The sequence below is a fragment of the Lemur catta genome, chromosome 2 (assembly GCF_020740605.2).
Source record: "Lemur catta isolate mLemCat1 chromosome 2, mLemCat1.pri, whole genome shotgun sequence".
Classification (NCBI taxonomy): domain Eukaryota; kingdom Metazoa; phylum Chordata; class Mammalia; order Primates; family Lemuridae; genus Lemur; species Lemur catta.
Genome location: NC_059129.1, coordinates 43,428,816 through 43,456,024, shown reverse-complemented (window position 1 = coordinate 43,456,024; position 27,209 = coordinate 43,428,816). Strand labels below are relative to the sequence as shown.

Here is a 27,209-nt window from a genome sequence, read left to right as displayed (position 1 = left end):
TTGGCCACTCTCTCCATTTTTGGGTCACAGCATGTGCTTGGGCCCCAGGGAGGTTATGTAGGGCAGGTCCTGGCTCCTTGGGGGATGGGTTAAAGGAAAGAGACCCAAGGCTGAGAGAGGTGGACCAATCTTGGGGATGGTAAGTAACAGTGCAATAGGCAGGGAAGAGGGGACAAAAGACCGTCATTACTATCCCCAACCTGCACTTCCTCTGATTCACCGGTCTGTCTCAAGCTTTGGGTTTTCAGTTAGGAGGGCTGAGGCGTCCTCATCCCCATTTTCATCATTCTCTATCCCATTTACAGGATCTTGCCCTATCCTTTTAAAATATATCTTTCCTCACGTAGCCATTGTCTTGCCATGCTCGTGCCTGCCTAATAACTCCCCCCTACCCAGGGACAGCTGGCTTCTCCTCAGATCATCGTGTTCATACCCAAACCCAGGCATGTTTCAGTCCTAACTAAAAGGGCAGGGGCACTCTCTTCACCCCCTGAGGTTTAGTGTTCTCAGACCCTTCCACTCCTTAAGGGCTCAGAAACAGTGTAGGGGCTGTTATTTACAGGCACACTCCGGGGTTTTAGGATAATTCCCCACCCCACGGCCTGACGCATCAAGTCTGCGGGGTCTCCGGCCCCTCTTTCTTGGCGCCAGCTCTCCAGTCACGTGGCCTGCGGGGCTGGCCTGCGATTGGCCACTTGGTGGCACTCACTGAGGTACCGCCCCCTAAGAGGACCGACCCCCTCACGTGACAGTGGAACGCCGCAGCCACTCTCCCCTGCCAGCAACTGGCCCTTTCGGGTTTACACGGAAACGGGCGTGCCACTTCCGCGCAAGCCTGCAGACCCGGCCGTCGATTGGTCAACTCTGCCTGCGCTCCGCCCTCACCAGGAGGCGGGGAGCCGAGCCACGTGAGAGCCAAGATTGGCTGGCTCTGGAGGCTCGGGTGGTCCGGCTTCTACTGTCACGTGGTGTGTGCTGTTTTCTCATCACGTGCCTGCCGCCCAGGTAAGAAGAGGCCGCTCTTCTGGGCTTGGGGTCTTTTCTCCGTGTAACGTGTGGCTTTTGTTATCAGCCCTCTTTTACGAGCGTAGGCTGCATGAGTATGGGGCGGGCTCCCGCAGTCCTGCTCGGTGGAGGGGTGAGTGACGGACCCCGTCCCGCCCCTTCCGGTCCTCGAAACCTCGACCGCTACCCGCACCCGAAATCCCGGAGGTTGGCCCCCCTAAGGTGTGAGTGGAAACCGAGTGTTTGCCTTAATCTTGCAAGTTTCTCTCCCAGCTTTAGGGACATTTTCCTTCAGGGTGCAGAAGAGGGAGGGCAGAGCCTGAATGTCCAACCAAGCAAAGGCTTCCCAGGTGCAATTTCCTGGTGTGTTTGTGGGGAGAGACTGAATTTGGGGCCTGACACCCCCGCCCCCGCCCGCTCTCAGGCTGCTCTGCTCCTGTCGTGTCTTTGGATGCCGGCACTGCTGCCTGTGGCCTCCCGCTTTCTGTTGCTACCCCCGAGCCCTGCTGTCCATGGCTTCTGGAAGCCCCCCGTCGCAGCCCTCGCTGGCCTCGGGCTCTAGCTATGTTCCAGGCTCGGTCTCCGCAGCCTTCGTCACTTGCCCCAACGAGAAGGTCGCCAAGGAGATCGCCAGGTGGGGAGTGAGGATGGATGATCGTGAAGGGAGAGTTGGGGTTGGGAAGGAGATTGCCACTTTCTCCAGCTTTGGAAGCCTCTCTTTGAGCTGCCAGTGCAAAAATCAGGGTCATGAGGTGCTCTGAATTTGGCTGTCTCTTCATCTTTAGGGCTGTGGTGGAGAAGCGCCTAGCAGCCTGCGTTAACCTCATCCCTAAGATTACATCCATGTGAGTCATAGGAGCTGGGGGGTTAACCTCTATCTAGGGGCTGACTGGCAGCTTTTTTCCTAGGGGAAAATCTTTGCTCCCTCCGACTTTCCACCCCTCTCTGATCTTTTCAGCTATGAGTGGAAGGGAAAGATTGAGGAAGACAGTGAGGTGCTGATGGTGAGAAACATTCCCCTCCCCCCAACAAAACTTCCCTAATTCCCTGACCCCTTTTACCCTCATTCCTTATCTGATATCCTGAAATCAGTCCCACCCTAATTCAACCATGTTTATCTTTGTTCCTTAGATGATCAAAACCCAAAGCTCCTTGGTCCCAGCTTTGACAGATTTTGTTCGGTGAGAACTTTGAGATGAACAGGGGTGAGGGTGTGTACTGTGGGGTGGGACTTGCTGGGTAGTCTAGGGCTTGTATCTGAGTGGGTGGGCTCCTTTGGGTAAATCTTTGAGTAATCCCCTGCACTGCCCCCCCCCAATCTATTTCGTAGGTCTGTGCACCCTTACGAAGTGGCTGAGGTGATTGCATTGCCTGTGGAGCAGGGGAACTCCCCCTACCTGCATTGGGTGCGCCAGGTCACAGAGTCAGTTTCTGACTCCAGCACAGTCCTACCATGAGGAGCCCTGTTCCTGCCATAATCCCCTCAGATACTTCAATGCCCTCTGACTTCCAGGTGATAAATGGGCCTCCATTAAATCCTATCTTTGGTTCTTTCTGCCTTTTGCCTTTTTTCCTGGTCATATACAGATTTGCTTGGAGAAGATACGTACTTCTGGTCCCTGTATTTTCTCCACTTTTCAGAATGACTCAGAGCTGCTAAATTTGTTTATTTCTCTTTATTTCAACCATACAGAGTCTGGGATCCCTTATTATCACCCCCTCCTCAGTCTCTGCCCCCAGGGGTTAAATAATTTTTAAAAATATTTAAAAAGCTGTAACAAAATAACATCAAAGGAAACGAGAAGGATGGGAGGGTCAGGAATCCTGGATGGGGTAGAGAAGCAAGCCTCTTCCCCACCCTCCCACTTGGATTCCAGCCTGGGCAGTAGGGAGAATTACTCCCTATCTCTCCAGGTACATCCCAGCTGTAGGTGAGGTCAGAGATCAGGGAATGAAAGTGCCGGTGTGTGTGGATGGGGAGGTGGGCAGAGGCATGCTATTCAGAAGATGCCTCCTCCTCCCCACTCAACCAGGTACTGTACAGAGCCATCAGGCCGTACTCTCCGAGCAAGGACCCGGACAGGGTCCCCTCGGGACAGGTAGCCAACCCCACCTCGGACTCCTCCTCCAGTCCCAGGAGGCAAACTACGGCACAAGGGAGAAGGGGGTGCTGAGCGTCTAGGAAGACCTGGGGCTGGGGCTGGGACTGAGGAAGACGAGGCAGTCAACGAGTTGGGGGCACTTTTAGGGATGTCTGTGGGGAAACCAATGTGAAGTTCCAGGGGTGACCTAGGGAGAAAAGGTAGTTGTGAGTCTAGATAGATGTAGACAAGTCCTGACCAGAAATGGGGGCCACATGTGGATCCAGGGAAACAGAAATGGTTACAGACTAAGAAACTTGAGGAACCTAGAGGGGAAGAAGGGCATCACTGGAAATACAGGATAGAATCTTACCTGTCTGGGGGTTCACCGTCCCCAGAGGTCCCTGCGGTGCTGGCAGAAGGGTGGAAGGAAGCGAACATCCGGATGGGGCTGCTGGGGTTGGGGAGGGGAAAGTCAGGACCTGAAGCAGGGGAACAGGACCTTCTCCCCCTGGGAAGTGCAGAGCTCAAACACTACCCCTAGGGGCTCCCATATCCCCAAATAATGGGTACTAGACATTGGTTCTGAAGTCTCTCTAGGAAAAGAAGTGGGTAGCCAAGGGGGAGAGGAAAGAATTCTGGCTGAGGAGGTCCAGAGGATGTAAATAATTGGGAACGTATCTTGTTGCGGGGTAGAGGAGCACTGACCTGGGCAGGCAGCGGGCATCTGTGGGCCGGAAGTTGTAGCCGCTGCTGCCCTGGTAACTCTGGTTAGGGCTGGGGGGTGGTGGAGACACTGAGGCCTAGAACAAGGGACAAAGGACTGAGAGATAATCCTTGATTGCTTCCCACATCCCACCATTTGCCCCATGGGGTTCCCCTGCCCCTGTACCTGCAGTGCCCTCTGCAGACGAACCCGCTCCCTCAGCTCCCGGGGCTCGGGCTGATTGCGCACTGCTGAGGGTGGCCCCAGCTCCTCCACTTTCCCCTGCTGCCTCCTCCTCAGGGGCTCTGGCTCCGGCTTCCGGCGCTTCCCCAGGGGACGTGAGACCCCTCCCCCAGGGCCCTGCCCTGAAGGGAAGCTGTAAGAGGCCTCCTTATCCCCCCAGCCCCCTCCCGGACACCCCAAAGACCTCCCCATTTCTAGACATACACTCCCCCAGACTAATACCCTAAGAATTTCTCCCATCCCCTCTGGACCAGTGACCTGGTGGGGGCTCCATCTCCAGTAGGGGGCTCCACAGGGGGAGGGGTCCGAGCATGGAGACCAAACAAACACTTCCTCTTCTTAATCTCCCTCCCTGAAATGAAACTGGGCGAAGAGAGGAACGATACAGGGTCAGTGCTATAGATAATGTTCCCCTTATGCCACTCCTCAGTCCCTTTCAGTCATGTTCCAGGTGGGTTACAGCCCCTTCCCTTCCCTCCCCTCCCCAACTTCCAAATCTCTTTCTCTTTCTGAGCCTCCCTTTTGTCTCCCCCTCTCTCTCCAACTCACCGGTCCTTGTGGCTGTTGAGAGCAGAGAGGAGCTTGGAAGAACGTTCTCCCTTAGGGGTGTCTGAAAGCTGGCGGAGGAAAATGGGATCAGGGGAACAGTGATTTCCCTCTTCCCCTTTCCTTTACATCTCCCTGTCCCACCCCAACCCCCAAATTCCATAGCCCCTTACCTCCCCCAGGAGCAAACTGTCCCAATTCTCAGAGGTGAAGGGAAGGATTTCACGGTCAAAATCAAAGTACTTCTTCTTACAGCAAACACTGAGGTGATAGAGAACAAGATGGGCCACGTCCACCCTGGAGAAACAACAAGTTGTCAAGGCCCCAGAAACATTACCAAAGCCAGGGGAGTTCAAAGTGGGAGGCTGAGGCATGTAGGGTGAAATACTGGGGGTGCTGAGAGTCATGCTGAAGTCGTGCTCAATCCAGCTCACCAGCGAAGCTGTAGCCTCCGGACCTTCTCAGGGCCCCCCCGGCACACACAGCATTCAAACTCATAGAACCTGGACATGGCCAAGAGAGAAAGAATACACGTTATTCAGGAAAACTATGCCATGCCATGGCGGACTCACAAGCAAGGATGGGGCGAACAGGTGAGGAAACACTGCAGAGCCTGGGAAGAGACTGAAGTGGAGAAGGGCCTGGGGAAGCGTGAGAGTGGAGCACAAAGCCAGAGGGCGTCCTTGCCTCCTGGGGAGTCTGCTGTGGTCTCACCTGTCTCCGTAGAGGAGGGGCTTGCTCAGACACTGGGTGCAGGCCTCATGGAACCACTGCAGGCAGCTGCGACACTGCAGCATTTTCAGATTCCACCTGAGGGGGAACACTAGAGGACTAGTAGCCTCCAGATGCCCCCATCCCCGTAACTGCCCCAAACCCTGCTTATCACCTACCTCCCATCCCCCTCAGTGCTCCCCACACTCTGTTCTTTCTTCTTCTTTCCCTGGGCTCTATCACATCACTTATTCCATAACCCGCCACCCCTCATTACTCACTCCCCAGGGCCACCACAGTAACAGTAGCTCTGCTGTCGGTTGCTCAGATGTCCAGCATCCCAGTCCAGCCCCTTTAGTCCATATGGCAAAGAGAGCTTCATCCCCAGCATGGCCCGGGCATAGGGGCCCTTCTTCAGTGCACCCCCCCTCTGCAGAGACAGAACAGGTGGGAGGCCTCAGAGGAATGGGGAGAGGAAGGGGCTTGGGAGAGGCTGTGGATGGGAGGCTTCCACAGGAAGGGGTAACAGAGAGGTGTCTTTACCTTGGTGGCAATCGCAAAGACACACTGGCGGCAGACCCAGGATGCGCCCTCTCCTTCTCCAGGGGCTGGGGCCCTTGGAACATGGCAGTCCTGGTGATAAGCTGAATAATGATAATGTTGATAGTAGACTGCTTATTGCATTGCATACCCGTGTGTGCTTAGTATTGGCATAGGAGTAGTCTTATCCACCTCATTTAATCCTTGACCATGGTCCTGCTAGGGTGGGTGCATTATCCTTATTTTACAAGTGAGAGAACTGAGGCTCCTAGATGTTTAAGGACTTGCCCAAGGTCATATGGTTAATAAAGGGTGTATTTGAACCACACTCTGCCTGCAAAGCTTACACCACCCCTTTCTACGTGTGCCTCTCCCTGTGCTGGAAGAGGATGAGGTTATAGGCTTGAAAACATTGGCCAGAGTGGTGGCCTAGAGACTGGAAGCCAGGACAGGACATAAGAACCAGTGCTATAGGGAAGGGCCAGAGGCAGCCTGGAAGGCCAAGAGAAAACTGGACCATTCAGGTGTCCTGCCCTCTCACCGTGGCGACACTTCTCACAGCTGACCAAACGATTCCCAGGGACCACAGTCTCGGAGCGACAGACACAACAGAGGAGTTCCTCCCCAGGGAGGGCAGCTGTGAGGGAAGACAGTGTCAGGGGCCTTGCCCTTAAACCCCTTTCTGCCTCCCAAGCCAGGTTCTTAACGGGATGTACAATCTCAGATAGCTAGGGTCTCACCAGGGCTGATGTCTTTCCATAGAACCAGAAACTGGGAATCGTCCTCAAACTGGACCAGGCACACTTCCCGAGCACTGTCCACCTGGAATGGGTGCGCGCAGAGGATGAAATGGGAAGCAGAATTAGATAAGAGGAATGGGAAGGAGGTCAGAGGTAGAAGGCCTTACCTTCTTGATGGTGCCCAAGTATAGCAGTCCATCGGTCCACCTGGCCAGCACATCTTGGCCCTCCCAAAGTCGAGGCCTGGGGCCTGAGGTGGGAGCAGGGGAAGTTGGCTCCCAAAGTGAGCGGGCACCAGAGCGGCTCAGCCGGGGGGGCTGCGCCATTGCATCCTGGGGGGGCCTAGCCAGAAAAGAGATGGGGAAGAGAAGATTATGAATGCTCAGAAAGCTCCATTTTCTTTGCCTGTTTTTGTCAAGAATCAAGCATCTGTGCTCCCAGTCTCCAAATCCCTGAGACACCTGGATAGGAAGCCACTGGGCACCAGTCACCAGCTTCTTGACTCCAGCTCTTCCAACTCTGGTGACTGGCTCTCTTCTTCCTAACCGCACCCCCTCCCCCAAAACCTAGTTCTCTAGTTTCCCAGCTTCCAGAGCTCTCTTGGGATATTATATCCTGGCTTTGAGATTTTAGGAGAAATGACGGTTGCAGAAGCAAAGGTTACCATTCAGTTTCACCTTCCCCTGCTGTTTAGAGGTATCATAATTGGGGTGCTCTGTGGCTCAGAGATGTTTTGGGAGCTTTTCTGGAGACGTTTTCCAGAGTAGAAACGGCTGTCGCCTGGGCCTGCGTGTCTCGTTAGGAACAACCATCCTGGTGCCAGGTTATGTCGAGTCACCCTCAAATTCGGGGCTCCCTACCCCAGGTTAGATAACTTCCCTGAGTGCCCCAGGAGGGGGGCGTGTCCCAGTCGCGGTCTCTACTCCCCATGACCGCAAGTCCGAGAAGGGACTTGAGTCCACCCTGCCCGACCCAAGGCCAGGGAGGAGAGGCTCTCCCGCCTGCGCCCTGCGCACCGACCCCCTGCTCCCTGCCCCCCCCACCGGCGCCTCCTGCCGCCTCCTTACCGGTGACAGCTGGGGCCGCCGGGAGCCGGGCAGGGGCAGACGTGGGAAACCTAGGCGAGCCCCCCGCGCGGGGAGGGCACGTCCGGGCGTCTGGGGGCGTGCAGGCGGAGGCTAGGGGGTCCCCAGGCCCAGCCCCTCCGTCCCGGCGGCTCAGGGGCGTATGACGCAGCAGCCAAAGCAGCGGCAGCAGGAGGAGGAGGAGGCGGCGAAGGGGGGGTGGGAGGGAGGGGAGGAACGGACCGGCTTTGGGGGAGGGTAGTGGGAGGGGAGGACGGGGAGGAAGGAGGAGCCGGAGGCGGGGGCGGGCACCACCTCACCCCACCTCCTTCACCTCCAACAGGCCTGGAGGGCGCAGAGCAAGAGGCTGCCCCTCCGCGGCTGTGGACGCGAATAGTCGGACCGGTGGGAGAGGGAATCCCCTCAGCCCCTTCCTCCGACGAGACACTCGTCCTTGGGGCAAAAGGGAATCCCCCCTCCTGCCAGCCCGCCTCGGGACTGGACCCCCGCCCCATGCCACATCCGTTAGCTGCCCCACCCCCCATGGTCACTCCAAGTCCCGCCCCCCCGGCCCCATTCACTGCCCCGCCCTCCATTCACCCTTCCCGTTGCCCTCGCCACGCCCTCCTCCCTCGCGCGCCCGCCCTCCGCTGCCCCTGGCCCCGCCTTCTCCATGGCAAGTTTGCCCCCCCCCCCCGCCGCGCTTCTGCGCACGCGTGGCCCCTCCTGCGCGGGGCACCTGGGCGGACTGAGCCCCTCCCTTGCGGGGCGGCGGCCGTTGGCGGTTGGCGCGCGGGAGTCGGCGGGCGTGCGCGCCCGCTTCCCGTGCACGTCCCGCCCCGCGCTTCCAGGGCGGGCCCAAGGACGAAGAGGGCTGGTACCGGAGGCGGTGACGCCGAGAGCCAGCCAATGGGCAGCGGGCGGGCAGAGCCCCGGGCGATTCGAACGAGAAGGCAGCGAAAGGGCGGGAGGAAAGAGCTCGCAGTTGGTGGGAGCGCGCCGGCCCTGCTCCTGGCCTCCGGTTCCACCTTCCCGCACCCACCAAAGGAGCGGTCCAGCCTGGGGCTGGGGTGGCCGGTGGTAAGGGCAAAACTTAACTAGTGATCGAGGTGGGGGTGTGTGGAGCTAGTGGCCACATCTCCTCGATGTGAGTGACGGGGGAGGGCGCATTAGGAGAAAGGAAGATGATCCAGACCTGGATCTAGAAACAGAGCTGAGGGCGAAAAACCCAAGCTCCCCCTACGCCGCTCTCCCTGCAAAACAAACGAATAGCAAAATGGACATCCATAGCTCCCGCCTTTAAAGAACCCTTCTCCTTAGGCAAATGCAATAAAACCTTTATTTTAAACTTTACTTTATTCTTTATACATAACGCCCTCCACCCAATTAAACATCCCTCAGCACCCACCCCCGCAGTACACACACACAGCATCTGGATCCGTCTTCACTTCGTGCAGGCCTGAGCAGTATCAGTAACACACCGGTTCACCTGGGGGTGGGAGGACGGTTAGACAGAACAAAGTTTGCAGAGTAACCAAAACAACAATTTTCTCAACATCTCCGCCCCTCCCCCCAATGCTAGAGCTGCCCTCAAGGAAAACTGAAGTAAAGGTTCTGAAGGCAGGTTCAGGCTGGTCGCAGTTGTGTTTAGTTCTCCTGTGTGTCCACTGGGCCTGGAAGAGGTGAAAAGGCCCAAAAAGAGACAGAAGCTCCCTACATGAAGATTCAGGAACAGACAAAGAAGTCTAGAGACCCCAAAACTCTCCCACTCAAACAATATAACCTATTAACAACACCCATTCATGAAGTCTGGGGGAAAAAATGTATAAGATGAATCAAAAACAAAGACTACCGAGGTCCTGTCTAGGAGCCAGTTTGAAGGGGCTCCTACTGGCCAAAGATGGGACAATTGAACATCAGAAAGAATAACTGCAAAAGATAGACATGGAATACACAAGCATCTGCAAAATGATAACCCTCAGATTAAAAACTCATTGGTCACCTTTAGAAGTTGCTAGGATATCAACTAATACTGAAAATAATAAAGAATCTAGCAATTATCTTGCGTTTCCCATATGAACTGAACTTCAGAGTAACCAAATAGATGGCAAGAGAAAGTTCTCAGAAGAATCGTTGCTGGGAGTGTGGTGACTCACGCCTGTAATCCTAGCACTTTGGGAAGCCAAGACACGAGGATCACTTGAGGCTGGGAGTTGGAGACCTGCCTGAGCAACACAGCAAGACTTGACTTTATCTCTACAAAAAATAGAAAAATTAGCCAGGCATGGTGGCACGTGCTTCTAGAATCAGCCACTGGAGAGGCTGAGGCAGGAGGATCGCTTGAGCCCAGGAGTTTGAGGTTGCAGTGAGCATTGATGATGCCACTGCACTCCAGCCTGGTTAACAGTGAGGCCCTATCTCCAAAAAAAAAGAAATCACTATTTTAAAATCCCCCAATGAAATGATGGCTCTGGGTATAATCGCAGTTTGATAAAATCATTATGTGAAAAAGTCAATGAGGAGTTTTCAAATGGATGAAACAGACTGTCAACACCCAAATCTAATGATCAATATATAATTAAAAGTAGAACTAGATATTAGGTGTCTCCGTATACAAAACAGGAAGAAGTAGGCTGCACCATCTATTAAGTTTTCTTGCCAAGAAATTTGAACCTGGCCGGGTGCGGTGGCTCACGCCTGTAATCCTAGCCCTCTGGGAGGCCGAGGCGGGTGGATCGCTCCAGGTCAGGAGTTCGAGACCAGCCTGAGCGAGACCCCATCTCTACTAAAAATAGAAATTAAAAAAAAAATTATCTGGACAACTAAAAATATATATAGAAAAAATTAGCCGGGCATGGTGGCGCATGCCTGTAGTCCCAGCTACTCAGGAGGCTGAGGCAATAGGATCGCTTAAGCCCAGGAGTCTGAGGTTGCTGTGAGCGAGGCTGATGCCACGGCACTCACTCTAGCCTGAGCAACAAAGTGAGACTCTGTCTCAAAAAAAAAAAAAAGAAATTTGAACCTGATTAAAACCTAATCAACCTTGTTGCTCAGGGCCATGATGCCAAGCCCCAATGTAGACAGGCTGCTGTTAATGGCCTGTGTTTCTCAAAGGTGTTCCCATTCCCTGGGGCCGAGGACTAAGCCAGGGTCAAGCCGCTCACTCCCAGCTAGGTCCACAAAGCTGACGGGGGCCCCATACTGCAGGCCTGGGCTAGAGTGTACCCCAGAGATCTGTACCTGGAACACACTGTGGCTACGTGATGATCGCTCATTCTGGGCAGTGTGGGCCACAGCCCGGTTCTGATGGGCCAGACGGTGCAGGGCCTCCACCTGCAGATGGGGAGCAACAGGGGCAGAGGCAGGCAGGAAGTCAGTACATATTCATGTCGGGCATGGTAATGAAAATGAGTAAGTCGTTCCCTGCCCTCTTGGAGCTTTCTTTCTACCCAGCCAAGAGACAAAAAAAAAATGCACAGTAATTCGATCTAGTTGGTGCTCACCAGGAAGGAGTGAACTGGACATGGGAAAAGGGAGAGACAGTACCATGGGGATTTGTGATCAGGATGTGGACCTGAAGAAAGGGGCATGGAGGACTAGGAGAAGACATGGATCCAGGTGGGAGCTATTCAAACGGAGTCAAGGGTGGCGAAAAGTGTGACAGAAAACAATATAGTCAGGAGTGGGCTAGGGGAGAGATGGGTAGAGGACAGAGGTACACTGCCGGAAATAGGTGGTCAGGGGTTCTTAGCCCAAAAAGACTTCAGGGGCACCTGGAAGAGAGCGGAGGCACGAGCTCTGCTAGGAAAGAAGGGCTGGGCATTTGATGAGAATCTGGCCCTTACCTCTTGTTCCTCCAGTCGGGAGGTCAGTTGCCTCCGCTCCTCCTGTAATTCCAGCTATTCTTCTTTCTGGAGCTCCTGAACCAAGCAATCCTGTGTGCCCAGTCGTGCTTCCAGCTCCAGGACTCAGGCACTGAGGTTCTTCAGCTCCTGCTGGCCCTGCTCAGCCTGGGCCCGTACCCTAGCCAACTCCCCTTCCAGTGTCCCACGCTCTATCCCCAGGGTCTTGGCCTGTTGTTGGGCATCTCTGAGCTGGTCCTGCAGCTGCTGGTTTCCATCGTCCAGTGTTTGAGTCCTCTCACGACAGCATTTCAACTCTGCATTTAGGTCACATAACTGACCCCTTAAGTCCCAAGCCAGACGTTTGCTGGGTTTCTTCCCTCCCACCATGGGAGGAACAGCTGATGCTAAGATGGGCACAGAAAGGACAGAGGTCAGTGAAGTCCTGGCTCTCTATCCCTCCTCCCTTCTGGCCTTTAAGGCCTTCATACCTGATGCTACATCTGTCTCCTTCCACTCCAGACAGGGAAGAGACCACACGGATTTTTCTGGGTACTCACTACCTCCTCTTCCCTATCCCAGCCTGTCACCCAAGGGTTACGTTTGTCACCTACTGTCAGGCTTCTGGATAGCAACAGCAGGAACTGGCTTCTGGTTCTTCACCACTAGAGAAATGGGGAGTTGACTTAGGAATTATGTGAGCCAGTGTCCCTCCGCCTCCGTAATTCTCCCTTTACATATACGCCAAATCCCTTCTCAGCCCCAGCTCTTAAGCACTATTACCTGTGGCAATAGCTGTAGAACACCGAGGCCCTGTCTTCTTGGAAACTTTTTGAGCTGTCCGAGAGATGGGAGAGAGGAAAAAGTAGAATGATCACTCTGAGGGTGGCATGTACACTAGCTAGGTCAAAGGCACAAAGACAGGGTAGGTGCTTTTCCTGGGAATTAGAAATACAATAACTTCCCTCATCCCCTGAGTCTGGCTAGCTCCTAATGATCTCTCTCCTGGGATCAGAAATTATAGTCATCCCTAATTATCCAACGGGATTGGTTCTAGGACCCACCCAAGAATACTGAAATCCAAGGATGCTCAAGTCCCTTATATAAAATGGTATAGTATTCTACATCCTTCTATATACTTTAAATCATCTTTAAATTACTTTTAATACCTAATACAATGTAAATACTACATAAATACAGTTATGTGCCACATAACATTTTGGTCAACAACAGACTGCACACACAGTGGCAGGCCAGTAAGATTATAATGGATCTGAAAATTCCTATTGCCTAGTGGACATCGCAGCCAACGTTAATGTCATAGCATTACTCACCTGTTTGTGGTGATGCTGGTATTAAAAAAACCTGTGCTGCCAGTTGTATAAAACTATAGCGCATACAATTATGTACAGTACATAATTACTTGATAATAACAATTAACAACTATGTTACTGGTTTATGTATTTACTATACTATACTTTTTCTTTCTTTCTTTTTTTTTTTATCTGTCCAGATCATTTCTTTCTATTTTTAGTAGAGACAGAGTCTCACTCTTGCTCAGGCTGGTCTCGAACTCCTGACCGTGAGCGATCCACCCGCCTCGGCCTCCCAGAGTGCTAGGATTACAGGCGTGAGCCACCGCACCCGGCCTATACTATACTTTTTAATGTTAGTTTAGATTTTACTCCTTCTACTTAGAAAGACAAAAAGGTTGTTTTTTTTGTTTGTTTGTTTGTTTTTTTTGAGACAGAGTCTCACTCTGTTGCCCCGGCTAGAGTCAATGCCATGGCGTTAGCCTAGCTCACAGCAACCTCAAACTCCTGGGCTTAAGTGATCCTACTGCCTCAGCCTCCCGAGTAGCTGGGACTACAGGCATGTGCCACCATGCCTGGCTAATTTTTTCTATATATATTTTTAGTTGGCCAGATAATTTCTATTTTTAGTAGAGACGGGGTCTAACTCTTGCTCAGGCTGGTCTCGAACTCCTGACCTCGAGCGATCCACCCGCCTCAGCCTCCCAGAGTGCTAGGATTACAGGCATGAGCCACCGCGCCTGGCCAGAAAGACAAAAAGTTAACTGTAAAATAGCCTCAGGCAGGTCCTTCAAGAAGTATTCCAGAAGAAGGCATTGTTATCATAGAAGATGACAGCTCCATGCATGTTACTGCCCCTGAAGATCTTCCAGTGGGACAAGATGTGGAGGTAGCAACAGTGACATTGATGATCGTGACCCTGTGTAGGCCTAGGCTAATGTGTGTTTGTGTCTTAGTTTCAAGCTTATTTCCAGGGGGCAGGGGGCAGGGAGATAAATGAATAAAATTCTTAAATTTTTAAATATAAAAAAGCTTACAGAATAAGGATATAAAGAAAAAATATTTTTGTACAGTTGTACAATACATTTGTTTTTTAAGGTAAGTGTTGTTATAAGGAGTCATAAGTTAAAAAATTTTTAAGTTTATAAAGTAAAAAGTTATAGTAAGCTAAGGTTAATTTATTATGAAAGATTTTTTAAAAATAAATGTAGCATAGCCTAAGTGTACAGTGTTTATAAAGTGTGCAGTTGTGTACAGGAAGGTCCTAGGCCTTCATATTCACTCGCCACTAACTCACTGATACCCGGAGCAACTTACAGTCCTGCAAGCTCCATTCATGATAAATGCCCTATACAGATATGCCATTTTTTATCTTTTACATTGTATTTTTACCATACCTGTTCTATGTTTAGATATGCCTAGATACACAAATACTTAGCATTGTGTTAAAATTGCCTATAACATTCAGTAAGTACAGTAACATGCTGTACAGGTTTGTAGCTGAGGAGCAAAGGGCTATATACCATATAGCCTAGGTGTATAGTAGGTTATACCATCTCGGTTTGTGTAAGTATACTCTGTGATGTTCGCAAGGTTATTAATTTCTAAGAACATATCCCTGTCATTAAGTGACACTTGACTGTAGTTGTTTTACTGTATGGTTTTTAAATTTGTATTATTTTTTGTTGTATTGCTATTTTTTATTTTTATTTAATATTTTCAATCTGTGTTGGTTGAATACACAGATGCAAAACCCACAGACACGGAGGGCCAACTGTATTCGATGTATCAAGAAGCAACTTGGACCAAGATAAGTAAAAAGAGCAGGAGGCCAGAATCATGTCTAAAGTACGCTACCATTTGTATAAAAAAGTCGGGGGGAAAGAGGTATTTGCTTGAATAGGTGTTTGCTCGAATACCTATAGAGTTTCCCCTGGAAAGACATGCAGTTGCCCCTGGGAAGGGGAACTGGGTAGCTGGGGGACAAAGGCAGGATGGAGACTTTTCATTGTATAACAATCTTTGTGCCCTTGGAATTTTGAACCAAGTGAAATGTTACTACCTATTCAAAATAGACTAAAATTGAAAGAAAAGAAGTGAGTGAGTTGAAGAGTGCTGGACTTCCATGCCCTTGGTCCCTCCCTGCCCACCCGTGGTCTGTGGCATTGTGGTGAGGGGTGGTGCTCTGGAGTAGGATGTGGCAATTTTGGTTGATGCACCCAGGCCTCATGTCTGCTTCTGGGGAAAGATAAAAATGGGGTCTGTAGCAACCCTCTCTAATTGGTTTATAATATCTCTCACGCACGCACACACACACATACACACACGCACAGCTCTCCACACCCAGCTCACCTTTCTCAGGCTCCAAGGCATCCCCCATCTTGTCAGGTGCGCTCTTGAGTCTGCTTCCTGAGAGAAGAAGCCGGGGACAGGCCTTAACCAGGGGTCTCTTCAGCTCTACATTCCCCTTCACTTCTAACAGGGCAGACTTCTGTTGGGAAAAGAGACCCTTAAAACAACACCCAGAAGCCTTCTTGGCACCCCTAGCCTCAATTCAGCATCACCACCAACAAGCATTAACTGAGTACCACATGTGTCAAAAGGTAGAACTCACAGATCGTGTGCCAGCCAAACAGCACGAACAGAAGTGGGACATAACATAAAAGTGGGAACAATCTCTAAGGGGAAAGCTGGATGGATGTTAGGTCTGAGCTAACTTTAAGGGTGGTACTCAAATAAGCAAAGAGAAATGAACACTCTTTTTAGAAGGCAAAAACTCAAACATGCACATGGTACCACTGGGAAACCCATAGAACATTTTAGCTGGAGCTGAGAACATAAATAAGGGAAAGAGTGGAAGATAGATAAGGCTGAAGACTGGTTGGGAGAAGCAGGTAACACTTACTGAGCACTGTTTTAAATGCTTTACATGTATCAATTTACTTAATCCTCACAGAAGCCCATTTTGGGAGGTGCTATTATTAATTCCATTTTGCAGATGAGGGAAGGAAGGCACTAAGAGGTAGAATAGCTTGTGTAAGGTCATCAGCAAGTAAAAGGCAGAGCCAGAGCAAAATCTAGACAGTCTGGTTCCAGAGGCCACATGTTTTACTGGCTAGACCACATTACCTCATAGGACTTTGATGCCAGGCTCAGGAGGCATTCTCTCTGCATACTGTGAAGAGCCAACTACCGTTTCTGATCATGCATGTAAAAAATATACCATAGAATCTATTATAAAGAATAAAAATGAGTTGTAAGTAGGCTGACTTGCGTGGGGAAGGCTAGAAGTAGCATGACCAATTTGGCGACCACCAAAGTATATGGGTGGGGGAGCTGTGGGCAAAGAAATAGAGATCCTGTCCCCTTTAAGCAGCCTAAAATTCAGTGCCTGGGGGTTACACCTACCCCTTGGTGTCTCTTATCTAGAGTGAACGACCATTCTGGTTTACTCAGGACTAAGGAGTTTCCTGGGACACAGGACTTTCAGTGCCAAAACCAGATCATTCGAATGCAAACCAGGACAACTGGTCACCCTACTCCTATACTACCATCAAGAAAGCACAATGCACAGAACAACTTCTGATTTTCACTATAGGTAACTTTTAATTCCAAGGCCAGTCTCTGCCCTTCAACTTACTTCATTTATTCAATATTTACTAAGTGTTTGTGATATGCCAGGAAATGATCTGGGTCCTGGAGTAACAGAGAGGGTCCTGACTCTCAAGCTCCTCAGAGGATAGCAGGGAAGAGAAGCATTTAAAGAGATGACTAAAATTTTACTGACGCCAGGTGCAGTGGCTCACACCTATAATCCTAGCCCTCTGGGAGGCTGAGGCGAGTGGATCGCTTGAGGTCAAGAGTTCGAGACCAGCCTGAGCAAGAGCAAGACCCTGTCTCTACTAAAAATAGAAAGAAATTATCTGGCCAACTAAAAATATATATAGAAAAAATTAGCCGGGCATGGTGGCACATGCCTGTCGTCCCAGCTACTTGGGAGGCTGAGGCAGGAGGATCGCGTAAGCCCAGGAGTTTGAGGTTGTTGTGAGCTAGGCTGACGCCACGGCACTCACTCTAGCCCAGTCAACAAAGCGAGACTCTGTCTCAAAAAAAAAAAAAAAAAACTTTACTGAGTACTGCAGTGGATGCAGAAGCCGTGGATATGGAAGTCTGACTATATTTTTTGGCTGAGTCTTCAGGATGGAAAGGAGCTAGTATGATGAGTTTGGGCTAAGGAAGAGCATCCCAGGCAGAAAGCAAGGAGGGGTGGCATGTTGCACTAACATTTGCTGACCGCCTGCTCTGTGCCAGACATTGTTCTAGGTGCTAGGCTGAAAGTAATGAACATGAAGTCCCTGCCTTCCCAGAGCTTACTTTCTAGGGCAGTCTTTTCAAACTGGAGTACTACAAGAGAATTACACTCTATAGAAAATGATCTATTTTCTCAATTCTCCTAAGGATGTACATAGCTCTCACCATTCTATATGCATAAGACAGAAGTGAATTCACTAGATGCAAACAAAGGATGCCTTAGGACATTGGAGATCAATTCTCAGGGAACTCAGCTCAGAGGGGGGCTATTCTAGGAGCTTGAGGGCTAAACAGAAATTCATCTGAGAGAACCAGGTGAGCCTTAAAAAAGCTAGGCATGGGATGAGGAAGCGGGCTGGATTACATGAAATCAAGTATTGATCCAACTAGGACCTGGCTTGGGAGAGGGAGGAAGGGGGGTGGGGGGAAGAGAGTTCAGGCTGACTCCAAGGTGCCTGCCATAGTTTCATTAATCAAGATCACGTAGCTGGGCGTGGTGGCTCACGCCTGTAATCCTAGCACTCTGGGAGGCTGAGGAGGGTGGATCGATCGAGGTCAGGAGTTCGAGACCAGCCTGAGCAAGAGCGAGAACCCGTCTCTACTAAAAATAGAAAGAAATTATATGGACAACTAAAAATATATAGAAAATATTAGCCGGGCATGGTGGCACATGCCTGTAGTCCCAGCTACTTGGGAGGCTGAGGCAGTAGGATTGCTTGCTTGAGCCCAGGAGTTTGAGGTTGCTGTGAGCTAGGCTGTCACCACCGCACTCTAGCCCTGGCAACAGCGTGAGACTCTGTCTCAAGGAAAAAAAAAAAAAATCACAGGAGGGAAGAGCTGATTTTGTTTTATACTTTTTTTTTTTTTTTTTTTTGAGAAAGGGCCTTGTTTTGATACCCAGGCTGATTTCAAACTCCTTGCCTCAAGTGATCCTCCTGCCTCGGTCTCCCAAATTGCTGGGATTACAGGTGTGAGCCACCACACCTGGACAGTTTTGTTAACTACACTTTGTATGTTAAGATCATTGTACAGTCACACGTAAGAAATAACACAGAGGCCAGGTGCGGTGGCTCATGCCTCTAAACCTAACACTTTGGGAGGCCGAGGTGGGACGATTGCTTGAGGTCAGGAGTTTGAGACCAGCCTGAGCAAGAGTGAGACCCCATCTCTACAGAAAAATTAGCCAGGTGTCGTGGCACATACCTGTAAGCCCCAGCTACTCGGGAGGCTGAGGCAGGAGGATGGCTTGAGCCCAGGAGTTTGAGGTTGCTGTGAGCTAGGCTGAGGCCACGGCACTCTAGCCAGGGCAAAGTGCGAGACTCTGTCACAAACAAACAAACAAAAACCCCTGATACATCCAAACCATTGGCTTCTGTACAAATAAAAAGGAAAAAAGAGATGGTATTTTTTTTCCTACCACCTGCAGAAATGTGCAAAAATAATGCTTATTTTTAATTTAATCAGGTATAGTATGAAAACCAAATTTTTAAGTATTCTGAGGTCAAACACTAAATTTTTTCTTTTCTTTTTTTTTTTTTTTTTTTTGAGACAGAGCCTCACTCTGTTGCCCAGGCTAGAGTGCTGTGTGGTGTCAGCCTAGCTCACAGCAACCTCAAACTCCTGGGCTCACGTGATCTTCCTGCCTTAGCCTCCCGAGTAGCTGGGACTACAGGCATGTGCCACCATGCCCGGCTAATTTTTTCTGTATATATTTTTAGTTGTCCATATAATTTCTTTCTATTTTTAGTAGAGACCGGGGCTTGCTCTTGCTCAAGCTGGTCTCGAACTCCTGAGCTCAAACGGTCCACCTGCCTCGGCCTCCCAGAGTGCTAGGATTACAGGTGTAAACCACTGCGCCCGGCCCAAACACTAAATTTTTTAAATAACCTGTGCCCTTCTGCCTCTACACTACCATAGTGGATCTGCTATAAACCCTATTTCCTCAGAATTTATGTGGATTCAGAAAATGTGTTCAAAGGTTTGTTTATTCAGGACAACTTTAGAGTACGGTATTTATTTTTCTGCCATCTATAAAGCTAGACATGATGCCCTCCAACCAACTTGCCACAATGAAAAGCGTAAGTGCTTAATCTACTATAAGAACAGACATTCATACAACCCCTCCTACATGTACTTTGCAAGATCATAGATGGATGCCCTGCTCCTAAGGCAACCCCTCCACCTGTGCACCACATCCCACCCTCCTCACCAACTCAGGAGCATTGCTTCAGCAACCCTCCTTTCCCTCCTCTACACCATCAACTTTTCACTCTATTGGATCGTTCCAAATAGTGTACATGAAACACATGCTATTATTTCTTCCAACCTAAAAGAGTCTCTTGACTCTGCTTTCCCTGCCAGCTATCTATCCTTTTTCCTTGCTGCCCTTTGCAGCAAAACTCCTCAAAACTATTGCCAGAAGAATATTTGCTGTGTCCAGTTTCTCTCCTAAAGCCATTCCATTCAGCCTTCACTCCCACCATTCCACTAAAACTGCTGTCCTCAAGATCACCAGTAACTTTCTGTTGCTAAGGCAATTCTTTATTTTGTTTCTTGACCATCAAGCAGCACTTGATACAACTGATTGCTCCCTCCTCAATAGACATTCTTTCTTCATTTAGCTTCCAGGAGACAAACTGTGATCAGCAACCTCACTCCCCATTACTTGACTTCCTTTTCCTGCTTCTCACTCATTCTAGCCACAATGGGCTCCTTGAAATACAACTCTTTAGGGACTCTTTGCTCTAGTAGATCCCCTCTCCCTGAAATGTTCTTTCTTCACTATCCACTTGCCTATCTCTCACTCCCTTCAGGTCTTTATTCAACCCTCACCTTCTCAATAGGGCTTACTGAGACCACCCTATTTAATACTCTATCCTGCCAGTTGGCCTCCTCTGCTCCCTCTAACCTGCTTGATTTTTCCTTTTCTCCATAGCACTTATTGCCTTCTAATAGTTACATAATTTACTTATTATGTTTATTTTCTGACTTCCCATCAAATGGCAGCTTCATGATGGCAGGGATTTCTGCCTTGTTCACTGCTACTGCCTATAAGTACCTACAACAGTGCCTGGCAGATAGTACGTGCTCAGTAAATACTTGATGAATAGATCTGAGAAGCCTTTTACTATTTCTCACTGTCATATCACACTCCTCTGCTCTTTGGTTGTCTGGATATAAAGAATACCCTTCAGGCTGAATCCTGACTTTGGGTAAATCTGAACGTTACATACTAGTGAACAAAGGATTCAAGGCAGGAGACCTTTTCTGGCATCAGAGGTCTGTGCACACACTCATCTCTCTCTACTGGAGAGGGGAAGCTGTAGATGGTTGTAGGGGGCAGCAGGGCACCAATAAGACAAGGAACTAAGTCAACCAGTCCCACTGGGCAGGAATCTGCAAAACCTGAGGAAGGAGACAGAATGAAGAGTCCTTCAGCTCAGATTGTCCCACTCCCTCTCTCTCCTTCCTATATCCCGAAGCAGCAGCAATGATGAGAAAGACAACACAAAAGGACATCAGCAGGGATGTGGCCTCATATAACCGGTTCTATAAGCAAAGAAATATTTGTTTAATAATGTTTTTGGTTCCCTCATGTTGCAGTGAGTTTTTAGCGTTCACATTACGGTTGGGGCTGGCAGCTCTAAGTGGCCTTGACAGTAAGATTTATCTCAGCCTTGGTAACTTAGCAGCTACAGTCCCATTAGGCAGAAAATAGAGAACTCTTTAGCAAAACTTGCTGACCAGAACTTGGTAACTTTTTGTTGTACTGATGCATTCCTTTGAGTTTCTTTCTCAGGAATGGCAGAACCTCCTACAAAGCCTCATTCCACCTGTTTGTCTGGAGAAGGCAAGACAAGCAATAGTCCACCACAGACTGTGCCTGAAGACCCACTGAGCCTGTGTATAAGGTTGAAAAAATGACAAATATTAACCCCTAGCTCGTTATCATACTAACATCTCCGCCCTGGGAGGGACTTATCCGCCATTTTTTGATCATGGGATGTAGGTACTAGCATGATTTCTCACTGTGCTTGTGTGCCCTGCACTCTACCCCACACACACAATGATGCTCACGGCCATCATGCATTATTCATTTCACCTGCAGAAAAACCCCCTGACCCTGTTGGTCAGGGAGATAGATTTGAGGCAGTTCATACCTCCTCCTCTGTGTTGATGCATCCACAGAAATAAATCCTTTTCCTCCTGACAATCCTTGTTGTCTCAGTAATTGGCTTTCTGTGCGGCGGGCAACATTGAACCCCCCGTGGGTTTGGTAATAATTTGGGGGCTCTTCCAGGATGTGTTGCTGGTGGCTTGGAGGCCATGGAGCAAGGAGAGACTTTAAAGCCTCCCTAGCACGTGCCTGGCTGAGTTTCTGCCAGAGGTTGGTTTTGGTTTCTCCCATCAGCTTCGCTGTCGCCGGCCCCAAACACATCCCTGATTGTCAGGGAGGAACAATCTTTGACCTTTGCATTTTGGCATTTGCATCAGGACAGGTGAGTACTGTTTTCAGGTACCACACAGTGAAGTAAAGTCTCCCCATCTGGGGAGATTCTCTGGAATTCCTGTCTGGGTTGGAGGCCTCACTAGAAGCCTCAATCATTTGGGAGAGCAGGACCTGCAGGCTCTTCTCTCCATTTAGGGGATTTCAGAGGAAATCCCATTTGGGTTGCAAGCCTCAACCATTCATTTGGGAGAGCAGGAGCTCCGACTGTATTTGGCACTCCCTAGGCTTATTTGTTAGAACTACCGTCCATTTGGTGTGTGAGTGTGTGTGTGTTTGTGTATGTGTGACTATGGGAAATAAGAATTCGACCCCTAATGTGACAGTCGTACACTGGGAATCCTCTGTCTGTGCTGTTTGGGCTTTTATGCCATTTAGACCTAGGACAGGTTGTTTGTGGTAATGGTTGGTTTGAGATAAGATTCTTGAAAACTTCTCTCCAGTCTCCCTCTGTAGAAATTTGTTTGGAAGTATTCTATTTGAGTTTTGCTTTGTCTAATGTGGTGTTCCTGGGCTTGTGTTTGAAACCTTTTAAATTTCTCTTTGTAATGAGTGTAGATATTAGTATGTGACACATAAATGTATTGTCTATTATAAAGTTTAAAGAGATGCCAGGTTTTCTAGGACTCCAGCTGGTCTCCACATATTATGTTCTGTTCTTGCGCATGTTTAAATTGATGGACAAATTACATCAAGAAAATCTCACAATTCAAACGGTCAATCTGCCACTATAGAGTCAAAATGCAAAGTTTTAACTCTTAAACAGTGTTAAACTGTATTTTTGGCCTGGTAAAGCTGCCATTGCTAGGTTGCAGGGTGTTGAGATGGAGCTCACTGAACTACGTTATCATAAATTCAAGGCCAACCGGGAACAGCCAGTTACTCCTTTGAGACTGAAGGAAAATAAAGGTTAAAGAGGCCTTTCAAAAAAACTCAAACTGTCATGAAAACTGCTTTACCCAAAACTTTAGTCCACAGTTTTCATTACATTTCCTCTTGGCCACAGGAACAAGTCCCAACTTTGTCAAAAACAATTTAATCCAACTATCTTTTACAAATTGGTCTCAACACGGCTGAGCCTGTAAAGAAAAAATGGTATATTTGTGCAATACTGCCTGGCCTCAGTACACCTGCGGGTCTAGGGAAACATGGCCCCTTAATGGATCATTATGCTACCATATTATTCTCCAATTAAATTCATTTTGTCACCGTGTTGGGAAATGGGATGAAATCCCTTATGTACAGTCTTTTACACTTCTGTATCAAAACAAGCCAGATCAAATTAAATATAAGATTCTAATACAGAGGACAGAAGCTTTCAAGGTCAGGGAACAAGAAGCTAGATCTAAGAACCCCATCTTGCCAACAGAAGAAAATGCCCATGTAGAGCTTTGGGCAGCTGCAGCTCCAGCTGTGCTTGTGCCAGCTCAGGCTCAAGCTGTGGCTGAGGTGCCAGTGGAAGCTTCAACTGCAGTTCCAATTACTCTCAGGGATCCCTCTCCTAACCCTCCTGCCCCTGCCCCCTTATGACTCTAGACCCCTTTCTTCATCCCCGCTGGCTCCTCCAACCATCTATCTTTCGCTTTCTTCCTTCTCTGGGGATAGTCTTGGGAAGCATGAGGACATGGTCTCTCCTTCACACACCCGCAGGGTGCACAATTTGGCTGGGGTCCTCCCTCCTTCCCAGCAGGGCAATTTCCTTTGGGATGGGTCTCTACAGGAGGAATAAATGAGAATGAACAACCGGCCAGAGTAATGTGGGTTTATAGCCCATTTACCACTTCTGATTTGCATAGCTGGAAACAGAATAACCCTGCCTACAGGGACGATCCACAGCGTCTAACTGATCTGTCTGAACCTATTTTTGCCATGTATCACTCCATATGGGCAGATATCCAGAGCCTGCTTAACATACTGTTAACCTCCAAGGAGCATCACACTGTCTTAGAAACTAAGGCTCGAGAAAAAGCTGACCAAATGCATATAGAAGACCCAAATAACCAGATGAGAGCTGGAGCTAATCTGGCCATCCTGATGCATGACCCGAACTGGGACCCAAACAATGGAGATGAAGGTAAGATTCAACATTTTCAAGACTGCATCCTGGTTGAGCTTAGAAAAGGAGTCCCCAAAATTAAAAGCCTGAACAAAGTTCAGGGAATAAAACAGGAAACAGATGAAGATCCCTCAGCCTTCCTAGAAAGGACTATGGAAGCATATCAGAAATACACTGATGTAGATCCAGAAAATCCTGATAATTCAATGTTAATTAATATTAACTTTTTTGGCCAGAGCATGCCTGATATCCAACAAAATTTACAGAATTTAGAGGGGGTTCTTACTTTGCCCATATCTCATTTAGTTGAGGTGGCCTGTAAGGCTTTGTAAACCATGAACAGAAAAAAAGAAAAAAGAAAGCTATATGAAATAAAACAACAGACTAAAGAATAACAAAAGAGTAATTAAAAAACCTACTGTAGGCCGGGCGCGGTGGCTCACGCCTGTGATGCTAGCACTCTGGGAAGCCGAGGCGGGAAGAACGTTTGAGCTCAGGAGTTCGAAACCAGCCTGAGCAAGAGCAAGACCCCGTCTCTACTAAAAATAGAAAGAAATTAGCCAGACAACTAAAATATATATAAATAGAAAAAATTAGCCGGGCATGGTGGTGCATGCATGCTTGTAGTCCCAGCTACTCGGGAGGCTGAGGCAGGAGGATCACTTGAGCCCAGGAGTTTGAGGTTGCTGTGAGCTAGGCTGACAACAGGGAACTCTAGCCTGGGCAACAGAATGAGACTCTGTCTCAAAAACAAAACAAAGCAAAACGAAACAAAACAAAACCCACTACTGTACAACTGATAAAGCTAAATACAAAAGATATGGAATGACATGCCCCTAGGGCTCCCCAGAATTCATAGGAATTACAGTCAGTGATGAATATCTCCCACCAGGAGCCCAGGGTAACCATAAAAGTGGAAGAAAAACTGATTCATTTCTGTTTTTTTTTTTTTGGAGACAGAGTCTCACTCTGTTACCCAGGCTAGAGTGCCCTGGTGTCAGCTTAGCTCACAGCAACCTCAAACTCCTGGGCTCAAGGGATCCTCCCGCCTCAGCCTCCTGAGTAGCTGGGACTACAGGCATACACAACCATGCCCGGCTAATTTTTTCTATATATATATTTTAGTTGTCCAGCTAATTTCTTTCTATTTTTAGTAGAGACGGGATCTCGCGTTTGCTCAGGCTGGTTTTGAACTCCTGAGCTCAAACGATCCTCCCGCCTGGGCCTCCCAGAGTGCTAGGATTGATTACAGCCTTGTGCCACCGCGTCCTGCCAATTTCCCAAATTTATAACAGCTGCAGCCTACTCAGTTTTTGTTTTGTTTTTTTTTTTTTTTTTTTTGAGACACAGTCTCTGTTTTCTGGGCTACAGTGCCTGTGGCGTCAGCCTAGCTCACAGCAACCTCAAACTCCTGGGTTCAAGTGATCCTCCTGGCCTCAGCCTCCCGAGTAGCTGGGACTACAGACATGCGCCACCATGCCTGGCTAATTTTTTCTATATATTTTTAGTTGTCCAGATAATTTCTTTCTATTTTTAGTAGAGGCGGAGTCTCGCTCTTGCTCAGGCTGGTCTCGAACTCCTGACCTCCAGCGATCCTCCCGCCTCGGCCTCCCAGAGTGCTAGGATTGATTACAGCCGTGAGCCACCGCGCCCGGCCAATTTACCAAATTTATAACAGCTGCAACCTACTCAGTTTTAAAGTTTAAATTAGCTAAGCTTACTAAAGACTCAATGCTGGCAATTGGGTTATCTGGAAAACCCTCCCAAAATTATCTTCTCCAACCACTGGATTGTGCTGCTGGGAATCCTCTCCTCACCCACAGCTCTCTATACCTGCCTGAGTGCCCTCTCCCATTGCTGGGTAGAGACCTTCTCTCTAAATTACAGGCTCAAATAATCTTTCAGAATAAACAAGTGCATATTGCAGTTCCTCCAAAACATGCCTGTGCCTTGTAAGCAGCTGATTGCCCCCTTGGCTGTCCTTCAAGAGCTGCCTGCTGTGGGAGGGGATGGGAGGACAGAGACTTCCCTCCCGACCTCCCTGCAGTCTCCAGTTGCTCCTCCGCCCCTTTCCACTGCCGCGGAGGCATACGGACCTTCGCTCTCCTGGAAGGCGTGACAAAGGCCGGCCGAGAGCCGGGTGCTCGACAGCATCCGGGCGGCCAGCAGTCGTCCCCGCCCTCGTAGCGGGACAGCCGCGCCCGCCCCTACTCACCTGCGGCTCCATGTCCACGTCCGTCCCACACACGCCGGGGGTCGGGGGGGGCGTAACGAAAGGACTGGGCTCCGGAAAATCCCGAGGCCGGCGTTCTAACATCCGCCTGCGACGACGCAGAGAGCCACAGCGGCCCCTTTTGAATGCCAATGGCCCACACCGGCTCACCGCGCTCCGCATGCAGAGGCCAATCGTCGCCGTCGCCACAGCGAAGGACCAATCGCAGCGCCTCCGGAGGCCACACCCCGCCCGGCCTGCGGCGTCCCAGTCGCCGCGAGGGAAGTAAGCAGATTAATTTCACTTCCGGCCCACTTTCTCCCCCTCACCCCGCTCTTCCTCTAGCTGTAATCCCGCTGGATTTCCGCTTGGCCCCGACGCCGCTCATACGTCAGCAAATACGTGAAAGTCGCCCCACGAACGTACCTGGCCGAAAGCAACTCGTGTCGGGGCGGAGGGGGAGGGGAAGGGACGCTAGAGCAAAGGAATCACGCATGCGCAAAGCAGGACCTGGGCGGGGCGAGCGCCTCCTAGCGCCCTACAGTAGGGAGCGCACTCGTGAGTCCCCACTGCGTCGACGTGACTGGGGCTCCAGCGCGGCCTCTGCTGGCGGGGCTTGACCTGGTCTCGGAAGTGGCCACTGGAGCCCTCCCTTGGGCGTGTGAGGTTAGGTCTGCCGGTTCTTCGGTCATTTACCGTTTCTCACCAAATTTAGGGACCTTGGGTACAACTTGGCACTACATGGAAGCCCGACAGTGGACATTCGAGACTCAGTCCCCTTTCTCACCCCACCTCTTACATACGTGGGCACTGTCGCTGGTGCTGAGGAACTGGCTTAGAGCCTTCGGAACCTTGAACACAGGGGAGGGTTTACTGCTTCCTTCCATTTTTGGAATATTTTATGTCTTTCAGACTCTGCACATGCATTATTTGGTTTAATAATCGCAAAAATTCACTGAGCTCCTGCTGTGTGCCAAGTTCTTTGCATAGAAAGATGAAGGAGACAGGTTTAGAAAGGTTAAATGACAAGTACAACGTCACACGGCTGGTTAGGAGTGGATCTCGATCCCATTAGCTTCAAAATTCAAGCTGTTTCTGTTAACTCACATTGCCTTTTGCAATCTTAGTAACAGAAACAGCAACCCCGGCCGGGCACGGTGGCTCACGCGTGTGATCCTAGCACTCAGGGAGGCCGAGGCGGGCGGATCATTTGAGCTCACGAGTTCCAGACCAGCCTGAGCAAGAGCGAGACCCCGTTTCTACTGAAAAAACAGAAAGAAATTAGCTGGACAACTAAAAATATATAGAAAAAATTAGCCGGGCATGGTGGCG

General features: G+C 49.6%; 3 protein-coding genes across 6 annotated transcripts; 1 reads left to right on the top strand and 2 right to left on the bottom strand.

The window, feature by feature from the left end:
* The first annotated feature begins 896 nt into the window (after positions 1–896).
* Positions 897–2,560, top strand: CUTA (cutA divalent cation tolerance homolog). Its single transcript, XM_045543491.1, is given in 7 exon segments — positions 897–1,138; positions 1,430–1,498; positions 1,500–1,639; positions 1,791–1,850; positions 1,964–2,009; positions 2,137–2,186; positions 2,336–2,560. Coding segments are annotated over 7 exon segments (534 nt in total). The 5' UTR covers positions 897–1,096; the 3' UTR covers positions 2,463–2,560.
* A 106-nt stretch (positions 2,561–2,666) lies between these two features.
* PHF1 (PHD finger protein 1) lies at positions 2,667–7,862 on the bottom strand. 4 transcript variants are annotated; one of them, XM_045543489.1, is made up of 15 exons: positions 7,640–7,862; positions 6,740–6,914; positions 6,573–6,654; positions 6,374–6,469; positions 5,836–5,936; positions 5,574–5,722; positions 5,296–5,391; positions 5,016–5,084; positions 4,755–4,878; positions 4,585–4,652; positions 4,294–4,398; positions 3,979–4,168; positions 3,795–3,889; positions 3,460–3,540; positions 2,667–3,294 (listed from the first exon to the last, which is right to left on the bottom strand). In XM_045543489.1, exons 2-15 carry the CDS (start codon positions 6,896–6,898, stop codon positions 3,006–3,008), a joined length of 1,704 nt encoding a protein of 567 aa, XP_045399445.1. In that variant the 5' UTR covers positions 6,899–6,914; positions 7,640–7,862; the 3' UTR covers positions 2,667–3,005. The 4 variants fall into 4 exon arrangements, 2 of the variants coding, with proteins under 2 accessions (XP_045399445.1, XP_045399446.1); XM_045543490.1 differs by having other exon boundaries at positions 3,460–3,537; positions 7,640–7,848; XR_006733472.1 differs by lacking the exon at positions 2,667–3,294 and having other exon boundaries at positions 3,979–4,157; positions 7,640–7,848.
* Positions 7,863–8,956: 1,094 nt separating this feature from the next.
* KIFC1 (kinesin family member C1) lies at positions 8,957–26,113 on the bottom strand. The gene is made up of 7 exons (XM_045543488.1): positions 25,881–26,113; positions 15,144–15,282; positions 12,262–12,315; positions 12,093–12,143; positions 11,482–11,885; positions 10,877–10,969; positions 8,957–9,125 (listed from the first exon to the last, which is right to left on the bottom strand). Exons 1-5 carry the CDS (start codon positions 26,058–26,060, stop codon positions 11,605–11,607), a joined length of 705 nt encoding a protein of 234 aa, XP_045399444.1. The 5' UTR covers positions 26,061–26,113; the 3' UTR covers positions 8,957–9,125; positions 10,877–10,969; positions 11,482–11,604.
* Positions 26,114–27,209: the final 1,096 nt, after the last annotated feature.

Coding starts and splice junctions, on each gene's coding strand:
- PHF1 (XM_045543489.1), bottom strand. CDS start 6,898: ATGGCGCAGCCCCCCCGGCTGAGCCGCTCTGGTGCCCGCTCACTTTGG. Junction 5,723..5,835: donor TCTTTGCGATTGCCACCAAG/GTAAAGACACCT, acceptor CTGTCTCTGCAG/AGGGGGGGTGCACTGAAGAA. Junction 4,399..4,584: donor CTCAACAGCCACAAGGACCG/GTGAGTTGGAGA, acceptor CTCTTCGCCCAG/TTTCATTTCAGGGAGGGAGA.
- KIFC1 (XM_045543488.1), bottom strand. CDS start 26,060: ATGCGGAGCGCGGTGAGCCGGTGTGGGCCATTGGCATTCAAAAGGGGC. Junction 12,316..15,143: donor TGCCTTGGAGCCTGAGAAAG/GTGAGCTGGGTG, acceptor TCTCTCGGACAG/CTCAAAAAGTTTCCAAGAAG. Junction 11,886..12,092: donor TGCTATCCAGAAGCCTGACA/GTAGGTGACAAA, acceptor TGCCCATCTTAG/CATCAGCTGTTCCTCCCATG.